This window comes from Carex rostrata, chromosome 23, assembly GCF_964058835.1.
Source record: "Carex rostrata chromosome 23, lpCarRost1.2, whole genome shotgun sequence".
NCBI classification, from domain to species: domain Eukaryota; kingdom Viridiplantae; phylum Streptophyta; class Magnoliopsida; order Poales; family Cyperaceae; genus Carex; species Carex rostrata.
Window position 1 is genome coordinate 4652928 of NC_135940.1, and position 23603 is coordinate 4676530.

The 23603-nt window shown below is 35.6% G+C and overlaps 2 protein-coding genes across 3 annotated transcripts; both read right to left on the reverse strand.

The window, feature by feature from the left end:
• Positions 1 to 8251: 8251 nt before the first annotated feature.
• LOC144574795 (glucan endo-1,3-beta-glucosidase-like) lies at positions 8252 to 10943 on the reverse strand. 2 transcript variants are annotated; one of them, XM_078324862.1, is made up of 3 exons: positions 9668 to 10943; positions 8737 to 9034; positions 8252 to 8631 (listed from the first exon to the last, which is right to left on the reverse strand). In XM_078324862.1, exons 1-3 carry the CDS (start codon positions 10724 to 10726, stop codon positions 8603 to 8605), a joined length of 1386 nt encoding a protein of 461 aa, XP_078180988.1. In that variant the 5' UTR covers positions 10727 to 10943; the 3' UTR covers positions 8252 to 8602. The 2 variants fall into 2 exon arrangements, with proteins under 2 accessions (XP_078180988.1, XP_078180987.1); XM_078324861.1 differs by having other exon boundaries at positions 8252 to 8657.
• A 10578-nt stretch (positions 10944 to 21521) lies between these two features.
• On the reverse strand, positions 21522 to 22866 carry CXIP4 (CAX interacting protein 4). The gene has a single exon (XM_078324745.1). It carries the CDS (start codon positions 22729 to 22731, stop codon positions 21775 to 21777), a length of 957 nt encoding a protein of 318 aa, XP_078180871.1. The 5' UTR covers positions 22732 to 22866; the 3' UTR covers positions 21522 to 21774.
• Between the last annotated feature and the right edge of the window lie 737 nt (positions 22867 to 23603).

Sequence of the window (23603 nt, forward strand, 5' to 3'; positions counted from 1 at the left end):
CAATTGGAGTGTTCTATTAGGGTTGTAAATGTCATATTATCTTACCATATGGAGACATTACTAGAGTCCTCCAAACACCTTCAATTGGAGTGTTGTATTATGGTTGCAATTGCCCTTTTCTCTTGCCATTAGAAGACATTACTATAGTGGTTCAAACACCTTCAATTGGAGTGTTGTATTAGGGTTGTAAATGCCCTATTATATTGCCATACAGAGTCACTACTAAAGTGCTCCAAGCACCTTTAATTGGAGTGTTGTATTAGGGTTGTAAATACCCATATTATCTTGTCATCTGGGACACTAGTAGAGTCCTCCAAACACTTCCATTGTTGTGTTTTTTTAGGGTTGTAAATGCCTTATTATCTTTCCATCTGGAGACGTTACTATAGTGCTCCAAACACCTTGAATTGGAGTGCAGTATTACGGTTTTAAAGGCCTTATTATCATGCCATGTGGAGACATTACTAGAGTGCTCCAAACACCTTCAATTGGAGTGTTCTAATAGGGTTGTAAATGCCCTATTATCTTGTCATATAGAGTCACTACTAGAGTGCTCCAAACACCTTCAATTTGAGGGTTGTATTAGGGTTGTAAATGCGCTATTATCTTACCATATAGAGACACTACTAGAGTGCTCCAAACACCTTCAATTGGAGTGTTGTATTAGGATTGTAAATACCCTATTAACTTTCCATATAGAGACACGACTAGGGTGCTCCAAACACCTTCAATTGGAGTGTTTTATTAGGGTTGTAAATGCTCTATTATCTTGCCATATCGAGATTACTATGAATGTTGTATTAGGCTCATAAGATGTAGAAATATTCCAATGAAGGCCAAGACTTTATAATCAACATCTACTTTTCATAAGCTTTCTGAAAAGTGGTCATATGCCGAAATCGGACACTCGGACACCAAGATACGCATGTTTGAAGAGTGCTGGAGTTCCAGAACAGTTGAGGACCGTTATAATAGTTCAGGGAAAGTTATAAAGATAAAAATACATCCCAGGATAGTCCGTGATGGATAAAATACCTTTTAGCATCACCTAATGTTAATCAATCCAGAGACAGACCTTTGCAAGCTACCTGGACCATCACAACGCTAGAATTCTGTCAGCCTGCGCACCTTTCGTATTTTGGCCACCGTTTGGTCATACAAACTCGGATTTGAGTGAATCATAGCTTAAAATTCTCAGGAGACCGAGATCTACAAAGTCTTTTCTAGGGTGTTCTCCCGCTGCCAAACTTCATCTCCTCTATTCACAAGAGAGCCACCATGGTTGCTAGACCTTAAACTTTAATACTCATTCAACAACCGAAGATCTCCTCCACCATACTCAATCAACTTCAACAACCCGAGTGATTCGTGAGGGATCTTTATTTACGACAAACACCTTGTAACCCTTGTTATCTTGAGCCTCGCGCTCACCTTGCAATCCTTGAGTCCTCGCGAATCGGATTGTTTTCTTTTGAGCCTTTAGTGCTCCTGTTAGGGCCGTGTGACTTCCCATTAGTTTGTAAGGGCTCGTCGATTTCACCTTGTAATCATTTCTCATTGGGTAAAGAAAGGTGTGCAATCTAGAAGGTCGGGTCCCGGAGACATAGGCGTTAGTGTCAAACTCCGTAAACAACTCTCGTGTCAAGTGTCTCTAAACTCTACTATTTACTTTACTTACTTTACTTTTAGTTTAGGATAAAGTTATTCTAGCTCCCACCAAGAATAATTTATAGAAACGCTAGAATATTACTACTTAGACCAAAAATATAAAAAGACCTATTTACTCCCCCCCCCCCCCCCCCCCCCCCCCCTAGGTGCCTTTGGGACTAACAAGTGGTATAAGAGCAGAAAATTCAAATTAAGGCACACTTAATTTGAAATTTTTATTTGGATCTTTAATGGCACCAATATTACCAAGACATGGCAAGGAACCTCCAATCTTTTGTCAAGAAACAAATAACTTTAGCCATTGGAAAAAACATATGATTTATTTTTTTTCAAAATCAATGAGGTTTGGGATATTGTAGAAAATGATTATGTACAGAAATTTGATGAAAATCATAAATTGACCACCGAATCCAAACTTGAAAGGAAGGATAACCTTTATGCAATAAATTATGTAATTAATTCGGTTAGTGGTCATGTCTTTTCATTACTTAAAGATGTGGATAGTACCCATGAACTATGGGAGGATCTAATAAATCTATATGAAGTAAATACTCAGATTAAAAGGAGTGAGACAAAGACGGATGGTCAAGATCTCAACCTTGCGTTGATGGCAAAGGACAATGAAAGATTAATGATGGTGGATGTCAACTCGATTGTCACAAGCAAGAACATCACCAATAAGAAAACCATTGAGGGTCCAACAAACATTGCCACAACCAAGAACAAGAAGATGGACTCAGATGATTCAAGTGACTTGGATGATTCAAGTGAAGCATCAACAAAATCCGCCAATGAGGTAACTCTAGCACTTGAAAATAATAATCAGGAGTCGGAAATTGAATTGATAAATAAATGTGTAGAAATTGATGATACAAGTAGCTCTTTGGATAAGGATCAAACATATAGGAATGAAATTAAATTGAGATTTCTTCTTGATAAATCATATAAGACATTACTTAGGAAAGAAGAAATTATACAAAATCTGAGGTCTAAGATTGTTGATCTAGAATATAAGGTAAATGAATTTGATTCAATGACCATTGAATCACATAATTGTAGATTCTTAGACGAATTAGAAGCGGTGAGAATAAGAGCTAATAAATTACAAGATGAGAATAGAACCTTAAAAGCAACTAATGTTATAAATAAAATGTTAGAAAGTAAGCTTGAAAGTTATGAATCCAAAATTGGAGAATTGGAAATGACTAGTAAAAGTGACAATTGTCAATCACAATTGAGTGAAATAGAAATTTTAAAAGTTAGAATACAAACCTTAGAAACCGAAAATAAGACTTTAAGATCATGTAACAAGTTTAAAAATATAATTAATCTTGAACAAGAGGTAGGCAATTTTATCATGAATTGTAAAAATACCAATAGCACTAAAGAAGGAGAAAAACATACACTAAACTCAAAGGTTAATAATAATCGAAAGTCACATAACTATGCATTTAAGTATGGATATAATAATAAAAGTTATAAGGATAATAGGATACCCAACAATTCACAAAGATCAAACAAGAATTATTCTAAAGGATCAAATCAATAGTTTCATGATTTAAAAGATAAAAATATCTCACAAAATAAAGTTCAAACTAAGAATTCAACTTGGAATATTTCCTAACATCATAATAAATTTAAATCCTACCAAAATAAAAATGGTTCACCTAAAATAGTGAATTGGAGTTCAAATGAACCTTAGAAACAAACTCAATAGTTAAAATATTACTTTCAAAATCACTTCAAACAAGGTCCAACCTTGAATTTACCTCACCCCTCAACACCTCTCAAACCCTATCTTACATTTTGCAATTATTGTTGTAAGATTGGACATATTTCATTAGAGTGTAGGTTTAGGAAGAAGAAGTTATATGTCAAATGTTGTTTGGATGCTTAAATCTAGAAAAGAATAATTAGATGGTCAAATTGTCTCCCCACTAAACTCCAATTTCAAAATTACTGAGGGGGGAGATAAATTCAAGGTATGTGCTAGTAACCTTGACTAGTATATATCTAAATACATGTGGTTGATTAAATATATTCAAGAAAATATTTGAACCATTAAAATGATGCATGTGCTATAATTTCAATTACATATATTATGATAGGGTCACATGTATAGATATAATATTATTGAAAAAATTACTATATGACACCTGCATATAAGTACTAAAGAGCATGACCATCATTAAAGTTGAATTCGTTATAATACAATTATCAAAATAAGCAAAATCTCCCGTATCTAAAAAATCAATGAATGAATGAATGAGATCTAATATTACAAATTTTTAAAATTAACCCTTCTCAAAAATTAATATTTCAAGATGATAAGACCAAAAATTATAAAATTTCCAGTTTCGGTCTGCTGCACACCAATCATTGTTTTCTATGTCCAAGATTGTGTGTTTCGAACTAAAATTTAAACCATACATATTTGAAAACTAGATGTACAACCAAGGAAGAACAACATTAATAAGGGAAAATGATTTTCCACTTTTCCTCACCACTGTGTATTGCCGAATACACTAAAGAATTTAGAAACAAAGGTGAAATTTAATGTCATAGTTTGACAAGAGAAAGAGAAATACTTTCACTTGACAACCACAAAATCTTGTTTAAATATGAAAGTACCAGATTTTGAAGACAACTAAAGGAAGAGGAGATGAAGCAAGTTACAGACAATCAAATGAGAGATAAGAGTCAACATGCACTACTGAACAACCAAATTATATAGTTCAGATAAGTAAAAAATTAAAATGGACACAGAGGTTTGCCCGATCCACCGCCTTCCTCAATTTATCATTATTACAATGCCGAGTCAATGTTCATCCTAGATTTTTCTTTAACATTATATTCCTGCATTAAAAAAAGTGTAAATACAATTCATTTATAATATAGTACAAATAAATATGAATGCTTTAAGGTAAAGAGATAATTAAAATGTATAGTTCTAAAACTATTATTTAGAGACCACTCATTGCAGAAGCAGAAGGATGATGTACTGCCCGGGTTATCAGTAATTCAGTAGGCCCATCATTTGACACCAAATTCATCAGGAAAGGAACACTTGCTTTGGTCCTTCTACAAAAGCTTACTACGAGTTTCACGCAAAAAAATTGACAATTGAAGAAGAATATCAAAATATAACACATCTGAAATAATCTAAAATTAGACAAAAATTTGTAAAGCAAAAGATAAAAAAAAAAATCAACGTGAGTCAGTACGTACCAGAATTTTAATTGAAAGCAATCGGCATAATGTAATAGAGCTTAGACCAACAATAATGGAAAACTCAAATTAATTCGTACAGAGTGACAGAAGAGGGCGTAAGGGTGGTCGTCGGTACAAATGCTATTGCGACGGTGGCTGTAGTTAGAGAAGTAGGGATCAAAATGGAAAGCATGAAGAGAGTGTGACCGACGGGTTTGAAAACGGTGGTGGTATGGATGCCTTCGACTTTCTTCATGAGTTCTATAGCGAAGTGGGAGAGAAATCAACAAAGATGGAGAGATGAGAAAGTAACGAAAACGGGTTTAATTGGAGTTTGATTCAGCAATCTATTAATTAAGCCATCTGTTATTTAACAGAACAAGAATAAATTTGTTATTTAGAAACAAATTATTCTCTCAGCTCTTTAACTTGAATTGTTGTCTTCAGAAACTCTCCATTATAAAATGGCCATGAAGAGGTTCAAGCGGTAGGATGTTATTAGCATAATAATAAATGGTTAATAGTAAAATAACTCATCATTAAAGAAATACATATTCGATTTAACCCACTAATTTTTAAATATCACAAATGAAGATTTTAAGCAAATTTATTGAAGAAGAAATTTCAGGTTTTTAAAACTTAATTTCAAACACAAAGCTAATTGGAGAGGTGAGAATTGGAAGATTGAGTGGAGCTGGAGTGGAGACTGAAGAAAAGAGTCAAAGACGGTTTTTCCTCTCTCACAAAAAATTATCGGAGAATGAGAGTTTCATCGGTGTGCTAGTGTAATTCCCATAGAGTTGGAAGACTGAGTGGAGTCGGAGTGGAGACTGAAGAGAAGAGTCTGAGTGGAGTCGGAGTGGAGACTGAAGAGAAGAGTCGGAGATGGTTTTTCCTCTCTTACCAAAATTTATTTGTGAAGGAGAGTTTCATCGGTGTACTGGTGTAATTCCCATAGAGCGAGAATGAAAAAATTATGTCTATTTTTTTCCTATTGCAATAGCCATTAACTAAGGAATTGTGATGGCAAAGGGAAATCGGTGATTTTTGCGCTTATGCCCTTCCTCTTCTAACTAAACGTGAAAATAACAAAAATAGCATTGAGATGTCAGGAGATCATATCGCGATAGAATGAACCAAATGCCCCCTAATAGAACTGCAACATGTAGTAAGAATGGAATTACAACAACTGCATTGGCTTGCAAATGAGGCTAAGATATCAAGATTAGTATTTCATGGGATCAATAGTTTTAAATACAGTTTTCATGCAGTATGCGAAAGACAACATACTGCATATACAGTATGTGACTGCCTATACAAATTTTTATTCGGATTTTATGTGAATAAATCGAGAGACTGTAACAACCAAGATACATAATTATGCACGAGTACAAATATATTAATATTTAAAAAGATGAAAGCATGAATGGTCTATACGGCTGTATGCATTAAAAGAAAAAAATGGAGAAGAGTAGAAAGGAGTAAACGAAAAGAATTGCAGTGACTTCTATCCTCTCTGTCCGAAAAATGAAAGTAGCTGCGAGCTTATAAAAGGAGCTGGGATTGGATTGGGAGAAGTACTCAAGTGGACGGGTCGTCTGGATGAGAAATTAAATTTCGGTTATGGTTAATGCTGGATCCGCATTTTTTTTTTAATAAAATATTCTTTTAATACTGAATTTCGCATATATGTGGTATTCGGTATAATGCGGAAGCATAAGTAGATATGTGGTAACATGCGCTGCATATGCAGAATTTGCATATATGGTCCGTATAAGAATTTTCTATGCAAAATCCAATCACATAAGCATATGTGGCCCCATTAACTACATTTTACTATCCGGAATGAGATACCTACACAAGGTAGCATTATACCAAACAGTATTGGATTACAATTGGATCGAATCAATTTTAAGAGGAAACGGTAGGAAGGACGGAACAAGATCCAAGTATAGTCCATTTCAGTGGACATTACTTGTTGTTTTAATTAATGCACGGCCTTTAGGCTATGTAGAGATACCCAATGAACTTTACTTTTCATTTTTCAGACTGAATGTATGGAACAATTTATAATTAGTGCATATCCAAGGGTTTTTTCTAAAAAAAAAAAAAATATATATATATATATATATATATACTTCAAATAGACACCGATTTAATTTACCAAATTAATTTTGACCTAAGATCCGCATCGTCTGCATTAACTATAAAGAGCATATTTTGAGTTAATACATATTGGTCATTTGATTGTAAACGGAGCACATCTGACCCTCACCTAAAATATAGAAGATTTTTAATATTAGTGTGAATTTAAATCTCAAAAATCTTAAAGCTGATCAGACGGTTCAGATATATTAACTCAAAAGATTAACTTTTGAGTGCAGAGGATACGAATTGGGTACTTGAGGGATACTCACCGAATTGGGTACTTGAGGGATACTCACCCGGATACATTTCGGCGCAGAACTCTTGACAATCAGGAGGAAACCTGCATCAAGCGTTGTGCCCAAATGTTTTTGAAGAACTCCATGTGTGCCGGCATGTGTTGTGCTGAGCTCAACCTAGGCACTGCCACCTCCGATTATATTTTTTTATTTGTTTTTTTAAATGAGATTCCAGTTTGAGACGGTTTGTTTACATACCAAATTCTGGTTATGGGCAGATTCCAGTTTGAGGTCTTGATTAGTTCACAGGGGAATGACATCGATCCCTGAATATTTCGTGTACCTTTGGTTCTCTAGTTTTCCATATGTCACTTCTTTATTGTCTTTACTTTTCATGTGACTTAGTTTGATCTAGTTAGTTTTGCAAAACTGTTGGCAAACTTTAGCTGGTTATGGTAAAATTTGGTGAGAGCCATGAAATAAGTATTCTAGCTTTAATGAAGTGAAATTTTCTTACAATAAAAAAGAACCGGACAAAGGAATTGTTTTCGTTTGCTACATCTGTTGGATGGCTGACAAGTGACAACCTGCCTTCATCTCAGATTAAAAAAAATAGACAAGTGACAACCAACCCCTTTAGTAATTGTACGAAAGAAATGCTTCTCTTTCAATATTATCCCTGGAATAATCTTTGTTGGCATATAAATTGCATTTTTTTTTTTAAAAGTCCATCTGTTTGCTTGTACAAATTTTCACATTGAATAGAAGAAACAAACAATATAATACAAGAAAAGGAAAGCATAAAATGAGAAAGGGGTAAATGTAGATTGCTGTGTGATTGGATTTTGCATAGAAAAAGAAACGAGAACCATCGCGTAAGAAACAAATGGGTCCCAGACCTTGAAAGAAAAAGAAAAAGATAGTAGCAAAGATAAGGCTAAAGAGGATGGAATAAAGGAAAGCAACACCAGTGGCCAGTACGGGGTAGCTTGCAAGGGAATAAATATATGTTTATTATACAATGAATACGGAAACATTACAATTACAAATAAATTATTATACCCAAAATGATTGATTTAATAGAACCAAAAAATAGCGAGGCGAACCTAACACACCCCTCCTGTAATCCTAACTAGCTAAATAACATAATAATCTAGTCTAATACATTAGAATAGATTAAGCCTCCAACCGAAAGCTTTTTCCTTTTTTTTTTTATTTGTTAAACAGGTTGAATCAACAGGTATAGAAAAAAAGAACGAAATATGATGAGCAGGTGTAGATATCTGATCCTGGCATGCCTCCAAATGTTGTCAGGAGCTGAACTTTCTTGAGGGGGTTGATCAGGAGCTGAACTTGCAGCTGCCGTAGCCTGTGGCAAAGAAACAACACATAACTCTGCTTATTTGTTAAACGGCTCCTAATTAATTAACAGCTCAATGAACACATGTAATATACTTAATTGGGTCCTACTTACTTGGATCAGTTGTAGTGATGACAGCAGATCCAGAGAAATCGCAGTCATAATCGTATCTGCCGTTGGATTGATAGTATGAATTCATTGCATACGCGGCATGCGCTTGAAGTGTGTTAGGCTGGAAGCAATTCCCACCTGATTGAACGGCCCCACAGTCCACATGTTGACATGCATAATTTATGTTATTTTGCAACACGGTTTGGGTCGCATCGGCTTTGGGTACGCACCACTTCTTGCTCCCAGTACCCGACCCGCTCGGAGTAGGAGTCGAACTTGGTGCTGGGGTTGGTTGTACAGCCTGCACAAATGTACAATGTAACGTGTTAAAGCTGGGGAAAATACAAATTATTAGTTGGCCTTTTATTAATTAATTAAATAAAATATTAACAAGTAAAAGAAAAGTGGTGCTGCTTTGCTTGCAGAAGCGTGTCGTGTCGTGCACTTTTCTTTTGAATTGCTACTCTTAAGACCAATGGTAAAGAGAATCTGACCTAGTCTAGAAAAATGCAGAAAGTGTCCTTTCGTATTCCCTAATAGTAACCTCACTTTGAACGGCATACGCCATGTTACCAAAATGCCGCCACGCTGTTACAAAAATTCACTTACTCGACACCCGCAGTCGGCACCCACCCAGTTTTTTTTTTTTTTTTTTAGTTCTTACATGGCCCGTAGGCCTACCCACCCAGTTTCCCTCGTTTACATTTGATATGATTTCACACATGCCGAAACCTATCGCCTCGTTGTTGATATGATTTCACACATGCCGAAACCTATCGCCTCGTAGTCCACAAATCACAGTACACAACTACACATTACCAGCTGTCCCCCACTACTAGATCACTGCCACATACTATGTAATGTTCCCATCCCAACCATAGGGGTATTTTCGTAATATCATTCAGGTAACTGATTAAAGTAAAGAAACGCTTACCGGATCACGCAGCAAGCCGACATCGTAGACCGGAGTCAGGTCCGCGTTGAACAGCCCGAAATTACGCTCTGCTATCGGACCCGGTTTCTGATTCTCATTGAACAGAGCAAAGATGTAGGTCTCGAAAGTCCGCTTGGGCATCAGTGGAGTGCCCAGACCCGAATTTACCATGCGGATCAGGTTACCGTTGTAGGCCTCTGCATCCGCCACACTCACCCCGATCTGACCGGCCTCCGCCTGGGAAGGCCAACCTGTCTCCCCGACGGCGATGTCGACATCGCCGTAGCCGAGCTTCTTCATAGCGGAATAGACTGCATCGAGCTGGGCCTCGAACATGTTGGTGTAGTTGATGTTGGTGGCGGCATCGAATACGCCGGCGTTGGGGCGGAAGAGCGCGTAGTTTAGTGTGCGACCATTGTAGCCGAAGTAGGGGTAGGGGTTTACTGTGAAAGGTGTCTTGGTCTTTCGGTGGAAATCGAGCATGGGGGTAAAAATTGCGCGGTCATAGCCACGACGGAACCGACCGGTTGACGGGGGCTCAGAGGAAGAGAGAATGCCAAGGGAGTGAGGGGTTGAGACACGGATGTGGGGGTATCCAGCGGCAGAGAGAGCATCAGAGATGCAGCGCATGGCGGGGACGAGGCGGGCAATGAGAGAACGATCGAGAGAGGCGAGGACCTCGTTGCCGACAAAGAGGAGGGTGATGTTGGTGGCAGGAAGGAAGGGGAGGAGGTTCTGGGAGAGCCAGTCAGAGGCCCCTTTAGGGGTAGAGAGGGAGGGGATGGCGGAGTTGGGGGTGGTGACGGCGACGGAGATGGAGGTGTTAGCGAAGGCGCGGATGAAGTCGGGATTGGCGTCGAAAAGCTTGACGCGCGTGATGTAGGTGCTGTCCCGCAAGAAGGCGGCCACCTGGGCAGGCGGGGGCAGGTTGTCGCCCGTGGCCCCATAATTGACGCCGATCGTCAACGCTTTTGCTGTCATGGGCAGCACGGTCAGGAGGAGGAGGAGCTGTAGCAGTAATAGCACTAGTTTTGCTTTATTTTGAGGCGCCATTGCCATTGAATGGGAGAGGGAAAGACGGAGAGAGAGAAGTGTGTGTGATTTGATTGTTCAAGCGAGTGATATTAGGAATTTAGAAAGGATATGGATTCTCGAAGAGTAACGTAACGTCGTAACCTACCTAGTCTATTATTTATTTATTCCTATTTTGACTCCTCGTCACACTTGGTCTCAACCTATCAGCTGTATTATTATCTTATATTTATATCTAATGGTATGGTTTTCTTATTACACTGAGTAATTTATTAGTTATGTTGGCAACTGGTGGGGCCCGTTTCCTTAAAATTACCTTAACGTAACTGCTTTGCACCTTCATTTGGATGTACTGTGCACATGACACGGCCCTTAAATATGTACTAGCTTTTCCTGGACTGTAAACGCAAACGCGACGCGGCTTACACGGTCGCTTCTCGCACGTGATACAGATACACTGCCAATAATCTTTGCAAAATTTATCCCAATATAACATACATGCTTTCAACATTTTTTTTTATTTAAGTAATGCTTTAAAAAAATTTGTTACGCAACACAACATTAGTTTAACAACAAATTTGTATTTGATAAATGGAGAAATAATAATTAATATTGGTACTTCTCTTCTTATTGGTTAACGTGTCCTTACGGTTTGGTAGATTTTTTTTTTTTCCATTAATGTGTCTGAGCTAACGAATATTTATTGGTTTATTTACAAATTTTACAATTCAACATAGAATTATTGATAGATTGACAAATTAATTTACAAGTCAACATAGATCTATATGGTCATCTAGGACGTATTTAATTTACTTTCCACATCCTCTCGTAACATACATCATTTGGCTAGAGTTTAAACTTGAGAAATTTAGCAATTATCTTTTTGAAGAAAGTATTTTTTATCAATGCACTATATTAATAGATGGAAAATAGATAACTTGTATTAATTAAATATACATATCTGGAAAACAAAAAAATGTGATATATGATTCCCTTGTAAAAAAAAGGTACTCAATTTAAAATTATTGCTGAAAAATTACTTCTATATCTTTTACGAAATATTAGTTTCAATATTTGTTAAGATTTGTTGTTCGTAAAGTTAAATGTACTAAATCCTTTTTATATGTTAACAAATTAAGGATCTGTTCCGCACCTTGGGAATAGGGGTGGCAACGAGCTGTTAAAGAGCGAGCTAGGCCACACTCGTACTCGGCTTGTTAGTGTATCAAGCTGAACGAGCGAGTTTGGATTTTAAGTCCTGAACTAAAACTATTGCTTAAGACCAACTCGTGGCTTATCCGAGCGAGTCGAGCTAGCTCGTTACTAGCTTGGCAGATTTATAAATTTGTATATTTTCTTTCCTACTATATCTTAAATTTTCTTAACACATCCTATTAATTATGGCTAAAACAAAATAATATGTATATAACTAATTACTGAGGAATACTCTTAATTCAATTATAATTAAGCAAATCAACTACTACAAATTAAGTTTACAGCTAAATTCATACATACAAATATATCAAAATCCTAAATTCATACAAATATATTCACAAAATAAATTCATGCATACCAAATCAAACAAATTCATACAAATTAACTAATTGCTTATAATTAATTCACACATATTCCATACAAAATTACCAATCAACTTAAACACAGTCCAAAGTGCAATTATCATAACACTGGCTACAACATTCATAGACCATAATATCCCCAATCTGAAGTGAACGGATATGATTAAACTATTAAACTATGTATATTAAATAGCTCATTAACGATCGAGCTGGCTCGTGTCGAGCCAGGCCAAACTCAAACTCATTAATTCTGGCTCAAGTATGTAGCGAGCGAGCTAATTTCAACTCCATCCACTAACGAATGAGCTGTTACCGATCAAATTACTGGCGAATACCAAGCGAGCTACGAGCCACGATATTTTTTGCCAGTCCTACTTGGAAATGGATAGGTTTTAATGAGATTTTCAAAGAGAAGGGATTTCTTATCTATGATCGGTTCGGCTAATTAATTTTATCATGGAAAAAATCCCTAGAAATGTGCAAAAAGTTGAGGAATTCATGAGAATTTTCACAACATTAGCTTGAGCTAATGTCTTTTTTTGTTCCACTCAACCACCATTGAAGAAATTTGTATTTTCTATTATTTTAAGTGGTCAAAAGGTTGATTGTTGACGGGCAATTACTATGCAAAATAACAAAATCTTATTTCAACATAGTTTCAATTTTCAATATCAACAATTTATGAAGCTATTCTATTATAACATTTACATTCAAAAGAAAGCATTGATACAAAATAAAGTTTACATTTATATTTACAATTTATTTATTGAATCATAAAAATAGTTATTTAATTTGCCTACTGTGTAAATTCATTAAATAATATATGAATTATTACAAGGTGTTGGCTAATAACAAAATCAATGTAGCTTGCAAATTAATAAAGGCATAACTAATAGCATGCTACACATATAATATATCAAGTAAATATAGTGTAATGATTATCTTTAGATTTAATAAAACTTTTTGAAGATATACATATTTTGATTTCAAATAAAAAAAATTCATAACTATTTCAGGTACAACCAAACATCCATTATACTACATTTCCATAACCATAAAATCCATCTCCATAGATACGAATTCATGTATCCATAAATTCTCATTCCGCATAATTTGACAACCAAACACACGATAAAATTGTTCTTCGTTTGAGAATTAACACATCAACACACATATACGTGTTGTAGTAGGTATCTCTATTCTTATATTATGCACATGGATGTAATGATTCATCAACAGTTATGATTGAAAGATGAAATTTCGGAATATCAGCCCTTCAATCAAATAATCTGTATTATTTTGATTAAATACATCTTTTTTATGTGTAAAAGTCTAAATTTAGTTAGAAACATACTCGATACACATATTAACACACGATATGTTACAATTAAAATTGAATAGAAAACAAAATTAGAAAAAAAATTAATTTATTTATTTCCTTATTTCTCCTCTCTAGTTATCTTTCATTCTTTATTTCTATATTTAAGAATCATAATGGATGATCAATTTATTTTTAAAAATATCAAATCCTGACATCTTCTAAAAATATTTTATCAGCATTTGATATCTCCAAATTTAATACATTACTCAATTTAAGCCATAGAATCTTTTGACAATTTTACTTCATCAATTTTGATAAGATAAAATATTCTTATTTATTAGTATGTTCAGGCTCGTTCTTAGTTTCAGTTGTTAATTATATGAAGAACATATATTGAGGAGAGATTTTAGTAACATTAACTATAATTAGTGTCGCAAAATGAAGCAACTAATTTATTAATACGAATTCACTTAAACTAAATATTTTTTGTTCTTTTGACTTTTGCTTATAGGATGTATATATTTCTACAAGCTATCTGTCTCTTTTTAAAAAAAAAAAAAAAATCAAATCTCTTTACTTACATCAAAGTTTGAAATTTAAATTGTAAATCAAACTTTTGATTTTCTTTATTTTATAATATGTTTCCGTTGCAACGCACAGGTACGATACTAATATATATTACATCACACTGCTTTACCCTTCTAGACCGTCTGATTCGTGCTATGATCGGGACGGATCAAGGTGCTGGATTAGGGCTGTAAATGAGCTGAGTTTGAGCGAGTTACCCCCAACTCGAACTCGGCTCGTTTAATAAACGAGCGAGCCAACTCGAGTTGAGATGATAATAACGAGCTGTAGAGCCAACTCGAACTCAGCTCGTTATCAACTCGAGTTAGCTCACAACTCGTTTATAACTCGTTTAACCAGTGATAGTATTACAACACAAGTTCAAACTTAGCTCGTTATCAACTCGAGTTGGCTCACAACTTGTTTATAACTCGTTTAACCAGTGATAGTATTACAACACAAGTTCAAACATATTTTACACGAATCTCAAAGCACAAATAACAGTCTAGAGATTCGTGTTTGATTATTTTGAGATTTATTGTGACCAATACTATGTAATTTTATGTAACTCGAGTTATAAATGAGCGAGTTGGGGCCAACTCGAACTCAGCTCATTTATTAAACGAGTTGGCCAACTCGAGTTGTAAATGAGTTGAGTTGTTAATAAGCTGAGTTAAACGAGCTATAAATGAGCGAGTTACGAGTTCGAGCTTTTTTGCCCAGCCCTATGCTGGATGCCTGGATCAGCTGCAATAAAAGGTCCTAACGACATATCTAGTCCAATTTTGGTCCAATCGTGACCATCGATTTATCACAAACCTTAATATCGACCGTTCGATATATGACTACCATTCATAACATATGAAAAATGGACGGATCCTATTTTTAGCTGTTTTATTATATAATATAATAGGGGTTATATGTAAAACCAAACAATTGACATCATTAGATATTATTAAAAGTCGAATTTAAGTTTAAAGCCGCCAGCAATTAATGGACGCTTTTGACCGTTGAGATGACATTTTTATGCGATCTGAGATGAAAGCATAATTTTTTTTTTAAAAACTATAGGCATAGAACCCGATTTATTACTAAAATTTCATTTTCACAGCTACAAGAACCCTAAAAGTAAAACCCAAAAATACATATTCCCCAACTAAATTATTTCAGCATCGATTTTTACATAATATATAGGCCAATTAATGCATCTAACCCAAAATCATACCTTACTGGTATCCACAAATGATGCTCATTCCAGCAATATAAAAGCAAATCTCACTATATTGAAATTAAATTATTTTTTTCTTATTCTTTGAGGTTTTTTATAATTCGGTCCGCTTTATAAAATATTAAACTTGTATTTGTAGTCTTGTAGTTAGAATTCTATTTAGTAGTTCTGGAGACTTTGGTTCAAAACTCAGTTATCACACATTATGTATTTTCACATATTGACAATATTTGGTTGTGACATATGTCACAGAATAAGTACTTTATTCTGCACTTATGCTGCCAAATATGGATAAAGTGTGATGGAATAGTCAATAGTATAGCATAAGAAATCACTTATGCTGTCATAAATTACCCAGCTATTCAGGTTGCATAACTTATGCCGCGTCTCTCCTCTTAAATTAACCCACCTATTCAAATTTAACTCATGACTTAACTTTAACCCACAACCAAACAAGAACATTGTATGCCGTCATAACTTGAAATAAGCAACTTATGCTATCATAACTTAACCCACAACCAAACATGGCCATTATGCATTTTACGTTTCAGCTCCCTTATCTAAATTTTCTAGTTTCGCCCTGCCGATGGCATATTTCTTATTTCTCTATTTGTGAAGCAAGCACAATGGCATGCTAACATTTAGCCATACGCTTGTGTGCGCATCACAAGTAATACAATAAATCATTTGTCCACACTGGTAATTAGAAGGATAAATAGGTATATTATAACTTTAAAATGAGTTTAAATAGAAAATGCAATAAATTGAGTAAATTTGTGATTTTTTTAATTTAGAAGGATAAATATGATTTATAATTTTTAGAGCAAAAAATATGTAATTTTGAGATTTTTGAGAGGTATACATGAAATACGTAATTTGAACACATATATTTAAGTTCTATTAAACTATATATATCCTGTTTTATTATATAAAATAACTAGCTCTTTTGGTAGAAAAAGATTTAACTCCTGAAATATGCTCCAATGACCCCTAGCACCTGGTTTATAGGATTAATGATATCTTCTATTGTTTCATTCTAAACGTCTAAAGGTGGCAATTAGTCAGCAACTTAATCTTATTGTACAATTTACATGTAGTTTATATTGATTAATATATTTCATTCCATCCCAATTTCATTAAAAAAAAGTGCAGACTAGTAAAATGTTTATTAATGTAAGAGACCCTGCCGAAGGCCTATAACTGCCTTATTTTATGGAAAACAGCCAAATTCGAGAAGGGAGATTTGGCGAACAATTGAGAAGGGCAATAGAGTGAATTTTTTTGTAAGTATAATTGCTGTTTATTGCTGATCAATTTTCTTTATTTTTTCATTATAACTTTTTTCGTTCTTTGTTAGCTTTGTTTGTAATTAATTTGTGAACTTGGTTTGTAGATAAATTGGACCAAAACGACTGGCACGAGAGATATTCCTCCCAAGGGTTTTCATGTACGTCTCTCTTCCCCTTTTATATCTCTCTAAATTGATAGAGGCTGCCAATTTTTTATCTAATACTATACCAGGCGTGGCACTTCTTTTCCGTATACCAATCGAGAAAATAGCCAGCAAATTGGTACAATTGGTTACGTACCAGGCTGTATCAGAAATCTATCAGTAAGTGTGTGTTAGAAGACTATACTGGTTGGTCATATGTTTTTTCTTATTGTTTTAAGTATCAGCAATCTATCAGCAAGTGTTAGTTAGATAATGCTGCTAGGTTTGACAAATTTTCTACCGTGGTTTGTTCAAATATTCTTAATGTTTGCATGTTTTCAATTTGGACTTGAATTATGATTAAATCATTTTTTTAATCAATATCCCATTTTTAATCAATCTATCAGCAACTGTACTATGCGATCTGAAATGAAAGCTTGCTGTTTTTTTTGTTTAAGAGAAAAAAAAAAAAAAAAAAAAAAAAGACAGTCCGTTTCATTACTGAAACTTGATTTTTACAGCTACAAGAACCCTAAAGAAAACCCCCCAAAAAAAAACACCTGATGGATCTTTTGACCTCAGCTACACACCTGCATCTTTATTTAGAGCGCCCATTTTTGCATAACTGGCCAATGCATCAAAACCCAAATCATACCAGTAAGACTAGTATCCAATGATGCTGCCCCTTCCAGCCATATAAAAGCAAAATCTCACAGTACCGCATTCAAAACATACAAAACAACATAAACTTTCAGAAACGAATACTGTACACCACTTTTTTATTAATTTCTGTTTTATTACATTGCATGCCCTCATCCCATAGTGCCGGTACCAGTGGTGCCAGTCCATGTCTGTCCATAGAATTTTTTTTATAAACCATAATTAATAAATCAAAAATTAGGAAACCAATATTATTATTTATTTTTTTTGAAAAACCATAAGGACCGTATGGTCCCTACAGTCTCCAAAATTGCATTTTTCCAGACCGTAGGGACCATACGGTCTTACAATTTATTTATTTTTTTTATAAAGCAGAAAAATTTTAAATTTTTTTTGTATTAAAATATTAGAAATATTGAATATATTTCTTTGAAAATAGATGAAATATAATATAATTTGATTTATTAGAAAGACTGCAACAAATAACCCGGATCAATATTTTTGAGGTCGGATTTTTCGTGCCTGTAAGAAAAATTAATATATTTCTTTGTGTTATTGGAAAAAAAATAAAAATGCTTAGATTCTGAGTTATTTGTCCCTGTTCAAAAGTCATTTCTAGGTAATTCAGAAAATATTGTGATCCTTCTAGTACATTTAATTTATGAAAAGTTGTATCTGTTTTTGAAAAAAAAAAAATTTAAGTTATTTAATGATTGTTATTCAAAAATAATTCTCAAAATAGATACAACTTTTTATAAATTAAATGTCCTAGAAGGATCACAATATTTTCTGAATTACCTAGAAGTGACTTTTGAACCGTGATCAATAACTCAGATCTAAGCATTTTTATTTTTTTCCAATAACACATAAAGAAATATATTAATTTTTCTTACGGCCGCGAAAAATCCGACCTCAAAAATATTGATCTGGGTTATTTGTTGCAGTCTTTCTAATAAATCAAATTATATTATATTTCATCTATTTTTAAAGAAATATATTCAATATTTCTAATATATTAATACAAAAAAAAATTAAAAAAATTTTGTTCTATAAACAAAAGAAATTGGTAAGACCGTATGGTTCCTACGATATGGAGAAATGCAATTTTGGAGACCGTAGGACCATACGGTCCTTATGGTTTTTCAAAAAAAAAAATAATCATATTGATTTCCTAATTTTCAATTTATTAATTATGGTTTATGAAAAAAATTCCTGTCCATAGGCCAAGACTTGGCTCTATACTCTAGATTTGTATTGCATCCAAATCCGTACAGGATCAAATAATGTCCTGAGTTTTTAATCTCACTATAGGGATGAAAAGGACAATGATAGAGCTATACGTAGCTAAATTTATCATACAATCTGTATAGCTATCGGTCCCACTTTGGAGAGCAAATTAAACTATCCAATACAGCAAGCTGCCTATTGCTGAATCCACTTTGCATTAGATTTAATGGACATTTCAAAACTGATTTAAGGAGAACATGATCTTTTTCAGAAAGAAACCCTTTGTTTTAAAATAAAGTAGTGCTGAGGCTCCTCGTTTTGATTACTTTCAAATACCTAACTACATTTGACACGCCCCCGCAGTTATAACCTAAAACCAAAGAAAAGCAACAAGATTCTAATACCTCTTACCACTATTCTAGACCAGACCAGTACCCACCTAGATCCTAGTTCAAAAGAAAACTCTTATAAGAGGGGGGGATCAGGATGGAAATTAAATTCATCCTGAAACAACAAAAAACCTTACCAATTTTTTGGTTGCTTGATCAATAGAGGTGTTACTTGTACCACCCTCTGATACCACTCATGAAACTGCACACACGGCCTAAAAAGGGAAAACAAACTAAGATTCCATCCTTGTCCACTCAAAATACCATGGTGGTATTGTACCTGAATGTGCTATACCAAACTAGAACCTAAATCCTTCGTTATAAACCTGGCACAAGCCCACTTAAATACACATACAGTACTGTCCAGCCATCAATTAACACAAGCGGGCATAATAAAATCCTGATTGGAGTGCCCATCAATGGCTCTGTACTAAATACTAATGTTTGTTAAATGGTTTTGTAACAAGGACATCAACCTGTAATTATTAATCGAGTTTAAGGCAACTTTTTTTTTTCATTACTGTATTCTTTACAATTATTTGTATATTTGAAGAATAGATCCGACTTTGTAAATTGTATTTCCATAAAACCTCCTACTGAACAAATACAAGACATCAATCATGCTAATTATAATGAATTCAGCAACTAATAAAATTAAGAGTAAGGCCACAGTGCTATGGGTTGCATAGAGGGTTACGGTGCTACGGCTCCATATTCGAATTTTCAAAAATTATACGGTCGATTCAAACCGTTCATTTTATTCTCCATATTAATATATGTTTGGCGACCAAATTTTACATTTTTTGAAAAAAATTTACTACTTTTTTAGATAGATAGAAAATCAAATATCTGAATGGTGCATAATTTTTTAGATCAAGTGATTTTCTACCTATCTAAAAAAATAGTAAAAAAAATTTCAAAAAATGTAAATTTTGGTCTCCAAACACATTAATACGGAGAACAAGATAAACGGTTCGAATCGACCGTTAGGATTTTGAAAACTCAAATATTGAGCCGTAGCACCATAGCCTTACTCTAAAATTAATAGCTTCTATGTTTCTGTTTCAACTACACAAACAAGGAGAACAAGAAAGGAGAGACGAGACCTCGAAGGCATGCTGACAGAAGAAGCAAGTGAATTCACGCAGATTTCAACCTCACTAGACGAAAACCAATTTCATATTGGTAGGCAGCATGAATAAGAGGAAGTACCAGATCAATTGTTATTATCAGCTCTTTTATTCAATGAGACTGGTACACAGATATTATCAATTGACTATTAGTTGATCAATACCGAGCACTCACAATGACATGTGCACGTCTTTTTAATTTCAGTTTTTTATATTTGTCTTCTGTTACTGATTTTAAGTGAACATGTAGTATGTTATTTACATTATGTAGCGCTTGGTAGTAACTAGGGAACTTCTAATCTGTAATCTTATTTTTAGTTAATGAAAAGTTGAAAACTAAGGCCTACGGGCATTCCCCTCAACAAAATACAAGATTTGTCTCTGCACTGACATACTGTGCAGTGACATACTGCACTACTGCTGTCAACTTTTACTACCTTTTTTGCTGTTTTCCCTCAGCACCATTTCTTTTCCTCTGCTTTGCTTTGTTTGCACTATTATCATTGGGCTTCTGAGAAAATTAATGGAGAAACCAAAAACATACAGGGCACAAGATAATGGTCCCTGCCAGTTTGGGTAGCTACGAAAAGTGATTGAATTTGTTTTACGACAAAATGCTGCAGCAGCAGCAATATCAACCAAGCCTTTATATTAAAGTTGGGGCGTGCTAGAAATGAAACCCAACCAAAATTTTAGGACAAAATGCTATTGAACTTTCTACAAACAGGTATTTGGAGATAAAAAGGTTTTCATGAGTGGGTTTATCTTTAAATCACCCTTAAAGTTGTACTTGATATGTTTCTAGTATAGCTCTTCTGTTGGACTTGTTATTCATCATAGACAAAACAGAAGATGTCACAACTAAGAGATCTACTGGTTCTTTGATTCACTACAAGACCTCTTCTGCTAAGACCTATTTCATTAGCTGTAAGCCTATAAACCCAATGAAAAACTAAGACCTATTTTTCTGCAAAGTTCAAAGAACTGTACAAAACCTCTTCTTCCCAGTTCTAAATTCTGCTCAACATATTCTTTCTCAAAACAACAGCTCATGAATTTGTAGATCCCCCTTCCAAATTCAACCAGATGCCAATATGACACTAGAGTAACAGACTAAACTGACAGGAGTCCCATGAAAATAAATTTGTTTTTAAACTTATATTTCAGATACATGTTTTTAAACTCAATATCATCTAGAGGCCGAATAAACATTTTGTAGAAGTTTATGCAATTGTATAGGTACCAATAGCAAGTAAGCTTGGATAATCTAAATACAATTGACCACATGACATTTATTATACCAGAAACATGACAAACATATTATAAACCAATTTGTTTTCAACAACAACAATTCATTTTAAACAAAAGCAACGATCACTTGGTTCAATTACAAACAGGCCATACTATTAGTCACCCAACATCCATGTCCCTAATTGGAATCACAGAATACAATACAATACAATAGATGAATACTAGAAACAACCCAGTCTCAAATTCATGTCAGCATAGCGGAGAGAAATTACCACAGATTCGGTGTCATGCATTTAGTCTTTGTGGGCCCTCTTCCTCTCCTTTCGCCCCCTCTCCTTATCTGACCCGTCACTCTCTGACGCATCATGTCTCTTCCTCCTATGCTCATGGTGCCTCCTCTTATCCCTCTTCCTCTCTTCCTCTGACGACTCCACCTCGCTGTCAGACTGCGAGCTGTCCCTCCTATGCCTTCTTTTGTGCTTCCTTCTTGCACAGTCTCTCTCAGAATCAGAATCGTCTCTTCTACGGTGGCTCCTCCGCCTCTTCTTCTCTTTCCTGCTCTCTCTGTGACTCCTCTTTTTCTCCTTTCTATCGACCGTAACCTCCACTGCATCCTCCTCCTCGTCATCTTCTTCTTCATCATCGCTCCTCCTGCTGTGTCTTTTGGTACTGCTCTTTCTATGCCTGGACCTAGAACTAGACCGTCCCCTTTTGGATTTCTCCTTACTCTTAGATTTCTTGCTGGACTTTCTCTCAGCTAAGATCCTCTCAATCTCAGGATCCTTATCAGAATCAGAGCTGTCGCTTTCGGAGTCCTCATCTTCGAAATCACTCCCCTCCTTGATCTTGCGGAGGGCCTCGTCAGCCGCAGCACGGATGGAGGCATCTATATCGTCAGTGTCCTTAATGGCGTCCTTGACGCTGAGGAAGTTGCGGCACTGGAAGGTGAGGTGACCGACACGGCCGCACTTGCGACAGGCACCGCGGGTGTCGTCAGCCGAGGATGTACCGGTGATGCGGGCGAGGGCGAGGAGGCCCTGAAAGGAGGAGTAGGCGTTGTCGGCGTTAGAGGAGGAGGAGGGTTTTTCGGAGGCAGCGGCGGACGAAGGATTGGGATCGGATGAATTGGCGGAGGGGGCGTAGGGGTCGTAGCCGATGGCGCTCTGCCAGATCCCGTGCGTCTGCAGCGCCGCGCTGCTGTGCACCCGGTTGTTCGCCGGCATGCGAACCCGACCCGCCGTTGCCGGCATCTTGTTTTTGGGGGTGTGGGGACCGGGGAGAGAATTGGATTAGGGTTTGATTTATTGTTTCTAGCGAGTGGTGGGAGATAGACGAGAGAGTTCGAGAGGAGAATGAAATGGAATGAGTCAACGACGATGACCCGTTATCAAACAGACGACAGCATTTTAAGTTGAGAGAGGTCGGTCGGGGTCCGCTCAGCCCGTTTTGTGGAGTGTCTCGACTCTCGATTGATCGCAAAGCAACAGCTATACAAGGTGCTCCCGTTTTAATTGGGTTAGAGATGTATGGGCTTGGGCCGTAAGCCTTTGCAAATTAAGCCTACAGTACATGTTCGGCACAACCTCCTTAGTCTTCCTTTATCTTTAATCACCCTTAATCCAGACGAACATGTGATCCTTTAGCTGGAATAAAGCACCTCCTCAGCTGAAATTCTTAAGTCGACTTCACCCCTTAGCAAATTTGCTTTCTTTAGAACCTCCTTGGCTCTTTTTCTTGACAATAATACCCTGGAAAATGTGAGCTCCTTAGACCCTCCTTTGCCTTTTATTATTTTATATTCCTTTCTTCTCTCCAGCTTCGCACGTTTCCCTAGGTGCAGGGAAAAAAATATATCTCGTTCTTCCGGCCAAGATAGTCGATTCTTCGGCGACCAATTTAAAAATCCAACGTTACAGATGGCTTCCGTCTAAGATGCTCTCTCCATAGAGGTCTATCAAAGTGATATTATTTTCTTTCTTGACTGATGGAGATTAGTTCGTTTTTGTAAGCACATTTCTTCAATGGATTTGGTTGCTCCTATTTTTCTCTATTGAGATTTCAGTTCTGAAATCAGCGAACCTTTGTTCAGTAGTTTTTGTAATACATTTTTAATGGTTATTTC

Coding starts and splice junctions, on each gene's coding strand:
- LOC144574795 (XM_078324861.1), bottom strand. CDS start 10,726: ATGGCAATGGCGCCTCAAAATAAAGCAAAACTAGTGCTATTACTGCTA. Junction 9,035..9,667: donor TCGGCTTGCTGCGTGATCCG/GTAAGCGTTTCT, acceptor ACATTTGTGCAG/GCTGTACAACCAACCCCAGC. Junction 8,658..8,736: donor CATCACTACAACTGATCCAA/GTAAGTAGGACC, acceptor ACAAATAAGCAG/AGTTATGTGTTGTTTCTTTG.
- CXIP4 (XM_078324745.1), bottom strand. CDS start 22,731: ATGCCGGCAACGGCGGGTCGGGTTCGCATGCCGGCGAACAACCGGGTG.